General features: G+C 41.6%; 1 protein-coding gene across 1 annotated transcript in view; it reads left to right on the top strand.

The window, feature by feature from the left end:
* Positions 1-13293, top strand: part of arhgef18b (rho/rac guanine nucleotide exchange factor (GEF) 18b) — a 47105-nt gene that overhangs the window by 14459 nt on the left and 19353 nt on the right. The window contains exons 10-24 of the mRNA XM_046049504.1: positions 3535-3602; positions 5501-5546; positions 6970-7177; positions 7762-7871; positions 9316-9456; positions 9676-9926; positions 10128-10253; positions 10371-10488; positions 10624-10878; positions 11023-11099; positions 11286-11464; positions 11629-11702; positions 12032-12217; positions 12368-12514; positions 12852-12961. Of these exons, the coding sequence (XP_045905460.1) occupies positions 3535-3602; positions 5501-5546; positions 6970-7177; positions 7762-7871; positions 9316-9456; positions 9676-9926; positions 10128-10253; positions 10371-10488; positions 10624-10878; positions 11023-11099; positions 11286-11464; positions 11629-11702; positions 12032-12217; positions 12368-12514; positions 12852-12961 (2096 nt within the window). The remainder of the gene's footprint in view (positions 1-3534; positions 3603-5500; positions 5547-6969; positions 7178-7761; positions 7872-9315; positions 9457-9675; positions 9927-10127; positions 10254-10370; positions 10489-10623; positions 10879-11022; positions 11100-11285; positions 11465-11628; positions 11703-12031; positions 12218-12367; positions 12515-12851; positions 12962-13293) is intronic.

Genomic DNA, 13293 nt, shown 5'->3' with positions numbered 1-13293 from the left:
TACATAGTAATAGCTTACATTACCGTTCCTCAGTGAAGACTTCAAGTGATGGTGCAGCGACACAGCTTTTTATTCCAATCTAGTTCTGCTTACCTACCAGCTCCTCTTATCTTTTCCTGTTCTTTGCAATTCAGCCTTGCCCAGTCAGTGTGTTTGGGCTTTGTTGAAGATGTACTTGACTGGCTTGATAGGCTTTAATAGACATTGTAGGCTCGCTGTGCTTTTTGTCTTTTGTCTGAAAAAGCAAGGCTGGCAGAGAGACTGGAATTTTGCGTGTTAGTTGTGGAGCGAGGTGGAAAATTATCTCTGCGTCTGGCTGCTTGACTGCTGATGAGTTTGTTGGCTTGCTGACTTCTGTGCTCGTATCCTCCCATCCTAAAGGTAAAAAAACCCAACAACAATCTTTTCTCTGACCTTAAAACTGAAATCTGATGAGGAATATATGATCTGGAGCAAAATGTTTTCTTTGTAGTAGATGTTTTGTGCTTTTGGGCAAACTATGCAGTACTCTCCATCTACATTGGGATTCAGTGGGCTTTGCTTTGGTCCAGAATAAAATATAACAGTTCAGTACTGCTGGATCCAATTCAAAGGGGGGACACAGTACTGTTGGCAAAGATTATTCAGAAGCCAGTTTCTGTTTTCTTTTCCTTCAGCTCAGCCAGCAATTGTTCATTTATTACCAGGGAGAGGGAGAAAGGGAGTGTGTAAGTTAAAGATTATGAATGAAGTGAAAAAATAGAGTAAAGGCAGTTAGGGCTGGATCTAAAAGGTAAAAGGGCAAAACAGATTAGATTACACTCTACTATAAAGGTTTCCCAGATAGGGGTGTGCCATATCATATCGTACACAATATAAGCGTATTTTTTTGACGTACTGACAGCATGGCTAAAAGTGAAAGTAACATTGCTACTTCACAGCGGAGGAATTGATTCCAAAAAGGGCAGCAACTTCAGTAATGTGGAAGTGGTTTGGTTACAAAAGATCAGACGTACGACAAACCACGGTGATGTATAAGAAGTGCAAGAAGACTGTAACAACAGAAGGGAGCAGTACAACAAACTTATCTCATCACCTCAAGAAGAAGCACCTGGTATATGAGGAGAGCCAAGAATCCTGTGAGAGGAGCTCAACAGCTATTGTGAGCTCTAAACACAAAAATGTTCATCACTATTTATCATATTTTCAAGAATTTCATTATCGCAGAAAAAAACCCTGAAATATGGTGGTATTATTTTAGGGCCATATCGCCCACCCCTAATCCCATACTCTTTATTCCTCCTCACTTCACCCTCACACATAAAAAATATTACTCTCACTGCTTCATACCTTTACTGCACAGAATGAAGGTTTTTTTCTCATTGTCTCCATTGTACGAGCACACAGAAGGGAAATAACCGACGGAGGCCTTTAGAATAGGTTGTGCAGCTGTTAGTGGAAGTTGCTAGTATGGGTTGTGGCTCACAGGAGGGCCACCTTTGTCAACAAGCTGTGCAACCAGAGTCAAACAATCACCGTTCTGCCTCGTGCTCCATGTAGCATGGTAAAGGAGAAACATTATTCAAAATGAACATATTCATTTACTTGCTATAAAAAGTATTTACTGTTTCGGTTCTGAGTCTTTTATTCTATCTCACACATATCACTAATAATCCCATAAGAAAAAAACAAGGAATAGGAAATAACTGCATTTTTTGGAAAATAATTAATAATGCCTTGTTATTCTAAACATTATTTAACGATGTAAATGATGTACACAAAACAATGTATTTTTTTTTCTCCTTTGTGTTTTTGTGGTATTTTCCAGTATTGAGTGACCCAATGTGGTGCAGTCAGCTGAAATCTGCTTTTCACCAATTGTTGCATTAAGATCAGGCTGTTGAACTCACCAACCCTGTTTCAGCCTCTATTCCAAGAAGCAGCTTTTAGTTTTTTTTGACCATGTGTACATCTGTATATGTTTTGCATTGAAGGCTGTGTGTTTCTTATCAACGTCAGCCCGGTTTTACCTTGCTGGGTTGGTATCAGACTTTGCATAGTGATAACTTAATTTGTTTGGCCTGCCAAGTCCCTCAGGAAAGGCTTCCGTTGCTTACCTTATACAGTATGTAGCCAGGCTGAAAGATTGAATTGTTTTGTTTTACCAGTGTTTAGTCTTTCCAGTAGAACATGGAGGGGAGACCTTATTGCCCACAGTATGTTTTTCCAAAACAACTCTGATTTGTATCTGTGTTAATCAGCAGAGATGCTATCAGCTGTTCCGTCTAAACCTGACAGCAGTAGCTGTGTTTTCCATACACGGAGAAAAGTGGACAAAAAGAGAAACACATTACTAAAAATGTCTTAAAGGAAATTAGAGATAATTCAGAACACTGCAGCCAGAATTTTAACCAATACAAAAAAAAAATCACACTACCTCTCTGCTCACATCACTGCACTGGCCTGCATCTATTTATCCTCTCCTATATATCTATCTATTTTTAAATATTTCAGATCTGATATCAGCTGAAATGAAAGAAAATTTAACTTTACATTTAATTTGGGCCGACTTTGTATCATTGCATTTAAAAATGTATTCATTCATTCATTAATTTTTTGTGTCACCTAGGGCTGGACAATAAAACAATAACAATTATCGCAATATAATATTTTAACAATATAACAAAAGTTCAATAAATATTCAATAAATGTTTGATTTTATTCACTTGAAAGAAAAAGGACTGAAAAAACCTTTTACCATATTTTACTCATTTGTTGACAAAGGTTGACCAAGAAAAAAAGAGTTTTAACCACAATTAACCATCAGGTTTCTTCAACTTTCACTCAGGAACAAAAATCAGCCTTTAAAAAGATACTTATCGTGATAATTATCGATATCAGAAGATATGAAACTTTTAATCGTGATAACATTTTTGGCCATATCGTCCAGCCCAAATCGTTACCAAACTGTTTGTCTGCTTTATTTGTTTGTTTCTTCGATTACTTTTGCTGTTTGTTAATATTTTTTACCCAAAGCTATTCTGATATTGTTTTGTTAATCAAGTCGGCGGCGCAACTTTGCATGAAATGTGCTATACAAATAAAATTCTTATTATTGAAATTATGATTATAACTGAGGAAAAGGGAGTTCCTGCCTACAGCGTGACTGTGTCTTGCACGTGTAAACAAACCAAAGCCACAGAATCGGGGCTGCACTAGTCTTATGCAGCCGGAAGAGATTCTTTCACTTTGTGACGAATAATACTTCTAATCTTGTCTAATAAACAAACATTGTGATTGTTTACCTCTGCAGCTGAAAAAGGTCTGCCTCCGTTTGTTTCGGCATGGTTGCATTGCTTTGTTTGAGTCACAGCCTTTTTAGTTTGAACACTGACTTCAAAAGCTGGTGGGTTGGTTTTGAAATTTCAAACTTGGTTTACTGTTTTGTACCCTCCATACCCAAATATCCAAAAGCCACCATTGTGTTCTGTGTATAGTGTGTACTGTGTATCTAATGCAACCCTGACTCTGTGTTCCTGTCCTGCTGTTTTTCAGATTGTGCTGTGAACGTTCACAAGAGCTGCAAGTCTCTGCTTGGTGAATGCACCAGCAGCAAGAATAAGGTAAACACTATATGTGATGGAAGCGTAGAGAAATGGGGACTAAGTAAAGCTCTAGTGCCTTAACTTACTCTGTGTTCTGTTGTTTTGCATATGTAGTCTAGATATAAACACAAGTACTAGGACTGAACAATTTTGGAAACTAATCTAATTGCGTATTTTTTAACCAATATTGCGATTTAATATGCGATTCATTTTTAAGCTCTTTACCTTCTGTATTATTCAAGATGGACAAGCAATAAATCAGTGTATAGTATGACCAACACAATATTAGATAGATTAAACATACTCATGGCCAGGCCTGTGTTATGGCATTAAATGGCATTAAATAATATGATGTGACATCATCAGGTTGCCCTACCTACAGATGACAAGAAAGACAAAGTTACAGTATAGTATAGTTGTAGTATACAGTAAGCGCTCAGTGCAGAACCCACAGTTCAACCACCAATTAATGCGTCCTTATTTCAGTTCAAATCTCCTAGGAGTCCATCTTTCTATGTCCCAGTAAGCGAACAAAAAATATCAAATCAAAAGTTGGCCAACGAAAATAAAACCAAGTGACGCCTCTCGTGTTGAATTGACAAATTTAGTAATTCTCAGACAACACCGGAGTCCCCCACCCCCGCAGCCTCCGATGCTGGTAAGCAGCGCACTGGCTGTAACTCGGGACAGACTGGGCCTCTTTCGGACTTGTGCGTTTGGTTTGAAATGCTGTTTCACAGATATTTCCTGAGCTGACTGGTGGCTCTGTGTGTGACACAGGCGGCGATCGCCACAATACGCTTACCTTACTACACGTGTCTTTCTGTTATATACAGTCTATGATTTTTCCTGTCCGCCAAAGCGGCGGATGGCTCGAAGATTTCACCCACCACAACCACCAATTTACACGCGGGTGCTACTTTCATTCCCTGTGTGACACAAAATTTCTGTAGTGTCAGCTTCTGTCAAGCTTAAGGCCATTGTACAACAACAAGTCAAGGTACAGCGTAATGTGCGACGTTGATGCTTCCTCTGCAGACTGCTTTACTCTCTCGTGTCATGTGACCAGAGCGTAATTGCAGCCTTTGCAATTAGAAAATCTCATTTTATCATATCGCAATAATATCGCAAATGCCCTAACAAGTACATTGTCACACATTGGATCAGTAGCACGGACAGTGAAGTTCAGAGTGGAAAAAAACGGACTAAAGATTAATAAGAACAAAGGCAGCATTGGGGTGACATTTGCTAGATTCCTGCTTTTTTGCTGCAGTGTATCGGTAGTCTAGCTATAGATGCTTATGATGTCAAATTTGAATTAAATGGCATAGTTTACAGGTTAGGTTTAACCATTTGGATTGCTGTAGCAACACTAACTGTCATGCGTCATGATCAGACTGTTCATCAATTATGTATTGTGAAAGAAATGGAAATAGGTTGCATTCTTTCATTGACTTTGTAATAGAGAATTGTGACTGGATTGAAGATTTGTCTGACGTTAACTGGAAAAGAGATTTCAAAGCTTTTCTTCACCTTGCTCCATGTTTTCACTATCAACAAACACTTCCTGCACCTGTAACCACAGGTTACCCTCTATGTGGCAACAAAGCCTCCACATGCAACTGCTGCAGCACCTCAACAGAGAAGCATAAACCCACCTTTAGCAGGGAGAGTTGTGGGTTTGTTTGGGACAGAGCATTTAAGACAACTCGACTGAAGATTACATGATTATGTCCACTCTTATGAATCCGCTTATTAAACAAAGTCCTTGGTCCTGTGAGCGTCTTGTCCTGTAAAGAAAGTACTGATATAGTAAGAGTGTGCAATTGCTTTTTATAATCTGTCACTCAGCAGATAAAAGCTTGAGAGAATGGCCTTGAAAAAAAATTTTGTCTTTCTGTATTTTCTCCGCACAGAGAGATTCGCTACCGAGGACTGGGTCATCGGGATCTCCTAACTTTGGTAAGCAGAACATGCATGTGCAGATTGCACCCCTTGTGAATCCCACTGAGCACAGTATCAGTTGAACTGAAGGGTGGATGATGCATTGATGGACTGGAAGGTGGTTTAGTCCCCATGTGTCAAATTAAAAAGCTGGTGGCCTCTCTAGTGGTTTGCAGAGGATTAAAAAGTGTGTGTGTGTGTGTGTGTATGTGTGTGCGCGCACCCACGTGTATATGTGGGTCTGGGTCTTTGTGGTGTATGTGTGTGTGTCTGCCTACACACTGAGCAAAGATGGTGAGATTGGCCTCCAGCAGGCTGAAGGCAAAGGTGATGATTAGCCATTGTTAAGAACGGTCAGGTGATTTTACCTCTGGTTCAGTACTTGTCCAAACACAGGGTAGATAAAGTAATATTGTTGTATCCACACACAAAGAGAAACAAAACAAAAAATCTGATCTTTGCTAGTTTTTTTTATGAAAGGTTGGATTAAATTTGACTCGCTAAATTGATGAGCCTCAGAATAAATGTGAGGTGTGCTTGCATTCATTATTATCAAGTGGTCCATCCCAGGAAATTTCAATTAGGGCTAATTGTAACATTCAACAGACCCTGTTACATGTGACAGAGCCCGCAGGAGACATGAGCGGCTGCAGCAGCAGCAGCTTAAGTTAATCTCCTGTTGCAGTTGTTGTTCTCCTCTGAACAGCTGGAGTCCTGTCAGCCACACCTAATTTCTCCTCATGTACTTCTTTGGTCAATCAGTAACTTGCGCAGGGGGTCGGGAAGACGGGTAGTGGTGAGAGAGAATTGAGCAAAAGTGAAGAATCATAAAGAGCGAGAAATCGAAAAGGATGCACGCCTCTCAAGAAGTTGCTAGAAGAACTCTGACGTGAAGGATCTGGGCGGGTCGCGTATAAAACCGGGCTTTGTGCTGTCCTGGTTCACACCAGTGAAGACACATCACTTATTACTTTTGCAATAATATCTACTGGTACTGTGCCGAAGACTTGTGAACTTTGCCACTCCTCCTGGTTTGAGACATTCACCATGGAGGTAGCTGTTACCAGAGGCGCACCTCGAACCACAGGAGTCTCCAAAGATTGCTCTAGGATTGCTAAACCATCCTCCTCTTCCTCCCCACCTTCCTCTGCCTCATCGTGGGGTCTGTCGGGACGTGTTGGCGTTAGAGTGTTGATGCACCGTGACCTGATCACGTGCCGATACTTCCGATCCCTGCCTCGATCTTGGCTGAAAAAATACTGGGGTCGACTCGAACAGGCGTCGAACAAACATCCGCCTGCCGCCTCGTCCTTCTCGCCCTCTGCTCCTCATCACTGGTCATCTTCTCCTTTCTCTCTCTCCTCTCCTCGTTTCTCCTCACGTTCCTCCTCCTTATCTTCCCATTTCCTCCGTTCACCTGTCTCTCGTCTTTCCTCCCCAGCACTAAAAGACCGGGACAGAGAGCGGGAGCAGTCGGGCTCAGCCTCATTGCAGGCCCTGGATGGCCACTCAGGGTTTCTCAGCACCCCAGGCATGACCATTAGTCTGTGGGGACCTAGCACTCAGTCGACTGCCGCCCATACCACCAGTTCCACCGCAGCCTCTGCCTCCAGCCTTGGCCATAGCCTCCGTCACCACAATAGCTCAGGGTGAGTATCTCTGCCTTGAAAGTTAGACCTTTTTAGGCCTTTTTGGTTCTGAAATTTCTATAGTAACTAGTTTCCTTCTAAAAAGATTGCTCTTAAATGACAGGATTCGTTTTTTTTAATTTTTGCTAGAAGTTAAAAAACCACCACAAATCTTTCTCTCAAATCTATATTTCTGTAGATGTTTACAGGAGCTCGTGTATGTTAATGCTGGATATTTTTGGCTTCTTTGCTGCTGAAATACTATTTTCTGTATGCCATCTTAAGATGTGTATTTATAGCTGACATATCAAGGGAAGCTGTCTCTTCTAATGTAACAGCCTTTTGATACAGTATCTAGACAGTTCTCAGAAGTGGACTACTTTACTTCTGCATTGCTAAGAAAAGTGTGTTGGGAAGGCAGTGGGAGAGAGAGAGAGACAAACGCATAGGGAAGATGTAAACGGGAGCACAAGTAGGAAAGAAACTGTGTGTCACTGGTACTGTGGATCTGTAAATGCATATATTTATTTAGTGGGCTAGTGGAATTAAGTTTGTCTCAGTGTCAGCATGTATGCCACCTTGGACCTCTGGTTGTTGTCCCTCAGGTCCCTCCCCGGGGAGATGGATGAGAACGATGCTCTCCGCTCCAAACGCTGCAACGAAGATGCCATTTCCCTCGCTCCCTCCACCACTGAGTCCATCGTCATTGTCGAAGGTGAGTTGGCTGACTGGGGGTGGAGGCTGAACTTTAATTTCAACAGTTCCACTCTTGGTAGAGGTTTTTTCCTGAAGGGCAATTGTTATGGTGGTAACTATACCTTTTTCTCAGCCCGCCCAGTCCTCTCAAATCTATGCGTTTGCCTGAGTAAAGACTGACCGTTTGTCTTCAAGGAGTGTTCTTAAATCCAGGGAGGAGAGAGAGTGGAGTGTGTGTTTTGTGGAGTCAGGGATTACCTCACCCTGTCTCATTAAGCTGTAATGTGTGGGAGAAAGGCAAACTGGGTACTAACTTGCCACATACAAAGTACTACTGCGCCATCTTTTACTCACAGCTGCCCTGTTTTAGGACTTATTGTTTTATCAGAGACATTCTCTGTCGCTCAGAAGAAGGGGTGACCGAATGGCCCTTAATAAAAGTACTGAGAACGACATTGGGGTTCCTATCATGTACGTACGTTTAAGAAAAACAATTAAAATACTAGACTAGACTAGATCTCTTTTATTTTTTTCTCAACCATCTCTGAGCTTAATCTCCTTCCGTAGGTGGGCACTCTGTGAGGTGTACAGTGCATTTTGCTCTCATGACTGGATTACAGTTGATCTCGTGCGCACAGAAAAACAAAGACAGTATGGACAAATTGTATTGTTGAGTACCAGATTACTGGCCCTGTCACTATCTCCATTTATCATTTTCAGCACTGCCAAAACACAGAAAGGCGAGACATTAAGTCAGCAGTGAACTATTTTTAAACTTGGATGCTTCACAAGAAGTAATTGGTGACCTTTTCTTCTGGAATCATCTCTTGAAAATCACTGTTGATCATTTTTTAATTATGTAAAATGTAGAGAATTCTGTTAGTCATCTTAGGACTTGAGGTACCTTTTGTCCTTTTTGAGGAAACAAGATCTTTTCATTTTTTTCTTTTCATTCAATTAAAGTTATCACACGTATCATTGCAGGCAAGCTCACATTATCTAGTTTAAACCAACTAAAACACAAAATTGCACTGTTTCACATGGTTTGCTGTAATGTTGCTTACATAAACGTCATAGCTTATGTAAGACGGTGGCTTTTCGCAGGAAATCTTACCAGTCCTTCACATAGAAAACTGTTGGCCCATACAGGCTGTTATAGGCAACTGAGAAAGTTGGTGAATGCCTCAATTTTTAGGTGGCGTTACAACCTGATGACATATAGGCAATAAATATGTTATAAATATATTTAAATTCCTTTTAAAAACTCAAAAATGTCCCTTTTAAAGGTGTGTGGCTGATTTAATCAGTTAGCTCAAAGTGGCGCGGCAGTCTTAAGATCTGTTGAAAAAGTCTTGAAAAGGTCTTATAAAGGTATTGAATTTTACTTCAAGATTCCTGTATATACCCTGTATTAAAACGGTGTAATGAAACATAGTTTTTGATGCCTCTGCTCCTCTCCTCAGATGCTCACTATGCAGCCGTGCGGGCTGATCTGGAGTCTGATGCCCAGGACCTGGAGGCAGAGTCGTGGAGTTCGGCAGTTGACCAGCATTATGTTAAGACGTACTCCAAAGAAATGGTGAAGAGACAGGATGTCATATATGGTAAGTGTGATCTCTTAAGTCATGTTCACACCTGTACCTGTCCAATCAAGGAGTCACCTATCCTGTGGATTGACACGTAGCTCATTGATTGGATAGTTTTGGTAAACTGTCATCCTGGCTCACCAGTGAGGCGGGGGAATAAAAAAAAAAAAAAAAAGTCAGGACAGGAATTCTTCTTTTAAAAGAGTACTCCACTGATTTAGCATTTGCTATGCACAGAGCTGATGCAGACGGAGATGCACCATGTGCGAACACTGAAGATAATGCTGCGCGTGTACGTCCGGGAGCTAAAGGAGAACCTCCAGATGGATTCGGGCAGGCTGGACTGTCTGTTCCCCCGCTTGGAAAACCTTCTCGAGCTTCACACACATTTCCTGTCTCGTCTCAAAGAACGGCGGCGAGAAAACCTTGTGTCGCCCAGCGACAGGAACTACACTATCAACAGGATGGCAGACATTCTTATCACGCAGGTAGGGAGACGATACTTAGCATGCCAAACAAGAACACACAGCCGTACAAATGCTCTGCATTGATTTCTTGAATACATCACATAATGGAGTTACACACGCACAATCTATGATAAGACATGCAGAAGACATGTGTCAGCAAACAAACAGACTGAAAAAACAGAAAAGTGAGCCGCCTGGGTGACCGTTTTCTTTGTTCTCCAGTTCTCGGGTGAAATAGGAGAGAGGATGAAGGACAGTTATGGAGTTTTCTGCAGTCACCACACTGAGTCTGTCAGTTACTACAAAGAGCAGCTGCAAAACAACAAAAAGTTCCAAAACATCATACGGGTAAGACACATTAGCAGCCTTCTGATTATGGATATCAGATTTACTTCTTAAATCTCTTAAATCTTAAATCCACCTGGAGTCTGATGAAACTTAAATTAAATATTATTTTCTTCTCAGAAAATCAACAACCTGTCCATTGTGCGGAGATTAGGTGTGACTGAGTGTATTCTGTTGGTGACACAGCGCATTACCAAGTACCCAGTACTAGTGGAGCGCATTCTGCACAACACTGAAGGTCCAGCATTTCACAAGCATTTTCCTGCTACTACTGAAGAGAGTGCACTCAGATGTTTAGTGAGAAATAAGTCATTATAGTTTCATTTTGCTGGATCTATAAAGTTTTTTTTTTTTTTTTCTTTACTGGCTCTAGCGGGTACAGAGGAGCATGAGGATCTGACTCGGGCGCTGGGCCTGATCAAAGACACCATCGTTCAGGTTGACGCGCTTGTTAATCTCCACGAGAAGAACTCTCGACTCCGAGACATACACAACAAGATGGAGCCAAAGGCACTGGGAAAAATCAAAGATGGCAGAGTGTTCCGCAGGGAGGACCTGGCACAGGGCAGGAGACGGCTGCTGCACGAGGGCACGGTCAACTGGAAAGCTGCTTCTGGCCGGCTGAAAGGCACGAGAAAAGAATTTTCCGATCTGCTATCTAGTAGTGTGCACATACTAATGAATGAATAAATGCACACAAAAAAAGAAATTCACTTGTCTAGTCTGTTATCATCAAGTCAAAAGGTGTGATTTGTCCTTTTTGTCCTTCCAGATATTCTTGCAGTGCTCCTGTCAGACGTGTTGCTGTTGATTCAAGAGAAGGATCAGAGATATGTATTTGCTACAGTGGTGAGCGATTCTACTTTATGACACTATCTAACAAAAACATGTTTATCAAAGAGTAATGCGCTGTAATAATTTAGTCTGTGACAGATGTATGACATTGTCACTCATCGACTTTTACTACCTCAAGTACCAGTTATCAAAGAGCACCGCCTCATGTCTCTTTCCTCCTCCTTATTGTCCTCCACCCAGGATAACAAGCCGTCAGTGATCTCTCTTCAGAAGCTGATTGTCAGGGAAGTGGCCCATGAGGAGAAAGCCATGTTTCTCATCTGTGCTTCCTCCAATGAGCCAGAAATGTACGAGATCCACACCACCTCCAAGGAGGAGCGGAACAGTTGGATGGCACACATACGGCAAGCTGTTGAGAGGTAGCTGCATTGTCAGAGAGAGAAAATACACAGCCGTTTATTACCATTAGTTACATTTTGAATATTTTTCAGGGGGGAATAAAATGAAAATTAATTGGAGTCCTTGCACAGTCTGCTTTCTCTGTCTCCCCACCTGTAATGGCTTCTGTCCTGTCCCCTCGTAGTTGTCCTCATACAGAAGAGAGGCTGTTCAGCGAGGAGGAAGAGACACGAGCTTTCAGGTTCAAAGAATTTCAAGGTAACATACATTAAGAAATCCCCTGTAATAAAGTGGGCCACAAGGAGGTGCTCATACATCAAATTAACCTTATCATTGTTTACCTTATCACTGTTGACTTCTCCTTTTTCTCAACATCTCATCTCAGTAGACCGAAACTGTTTTAGGACATAGATTTTATCCCTTGTAGCAGAATCTGTTTAAAACATCTATGAATATTTGGGTGTGCTAAAGAACAATTGTTGCTGTATTGAGGCATAAGAAGTGAGCATGTAACAGAGCCTGCACCCCTCTCCATTGTTTAAGGAATGAAGTCCTCTCTTACTCCATTTTGTGTTTTTCCATTGTAGAACGGCTGAGCCAGAAGGATGCAATGGTTGTCCAGGCTCTCACTGAGAAGCTGCAGCTGTTTGCGGACATGGCGGAGTCTGTGGCAGGTCTAGAGGACAAAGCATCACATTCCAGACTTTTGCTTCGAGGAGACGCCTCAGACCTCCAGCAGGGGGAGGCCCTGCTCAAAGGAGCAATCACTGAGGGTAGGGGACAAGGCCGCGTGATATGTGAATCTGCTTTAGATACAGAGGCATGGAACTGTGGCATTGTGTGAATTTTATACATAAATTTAGTCAATTTTATATTCATGTACTGCATGTTTCAACCTTCATTTGCTATCACTTTCACTTCAGTGGAGAACCTCCAGAACCTACTGCAGTCCGGAGTGAGGGAGGAGGCTCCGACGCCACGGCTGGAGGAAGGGTGCGGCTCTGGGATTCTGCCCAGGAGAGCGGATACCTTTGGGGGCTATGACAGCAGCCCCACCATCCTCAGTAAGAGTGAGTCCAGCACACTCACCGCCCTGAGGAAGTCGACTATCTGATGGATTTGCAGTTATATTTCGGTTGCATTGACACCACTAATAAATTATGAATTATAAATAAATAAAATTGATTCGTTGAATTTGTTTTATTAATAGAATTTCTGTGCATGGTTTTTAATAACAAAATCTGTTTGACAACGCCAGCAAGCTAAAAAAATTAAAAAGCTTTTGTGCGGTTTTACATCTATTTGTGTGTTTGTGATTGTTAGTATTTCCATGTATCTGTTTGGTTTAATTATTTGTGTACGTTTTGTCACTGTGTCTGTGTGTGTGTGTTATTGTTTCTGTGCCAGATGGCAGTGTGAAGAAGAACTTTTCTGCTGAGTCCAGAAACAGAAGCCAGAGAGCCAGCTCTGACCCTCAGCTCAAAGACCTCTGTGGCAGCCACACCCTGGAGCAGAAGGTAGGGGCCCAACACACACTCACACATACATTGTATCTTGGGATTAGACACAGTGTTATTTCCTGTAAATAGTAATAACCAGACCAAGTCATCTGGAAAGTTTCCATGTCCTTATGTTTACTGTGACGCTGTTCTCACAGGTCACTTCGTTGTTTATAAATAGATAAAGCCTTGATTAAACAATATACTCAGTGATTTGCCTTCCAGTAAGTCCTGGTCCTTGAACAGGCAAATAAAAAAAAAAAAAAAAGACTTATTACTGATTATCTGATTTACAGTACTGTGGTTCATACTGACCTTGCAGAATTTGTAGTCCTACAAATGTATTTTAA

Source organism: Micropterus dolomieu, linkage group LG05, assembly GCF_021292245.1.
Source record: "Micropterus dolomieu isolate WLL.071019.BEF.003 ecotype Adirondacks linkage group LG05, ASM2129224v1, whole genome shotgun sequence".
In the NCBI taxonomy this organism is placed as follows: Eukaryota; Metazoa; Chordata; class Actinopteri; order Centrarchiformes; family Centrarchidae; genus Micropterus; species Micropterus dolomieu.
The sequence above is the reverse complement of the archived record's forward strand: the minus strand, read 5'-3'. Positions and strand labels throughout refer to the sequence as shown.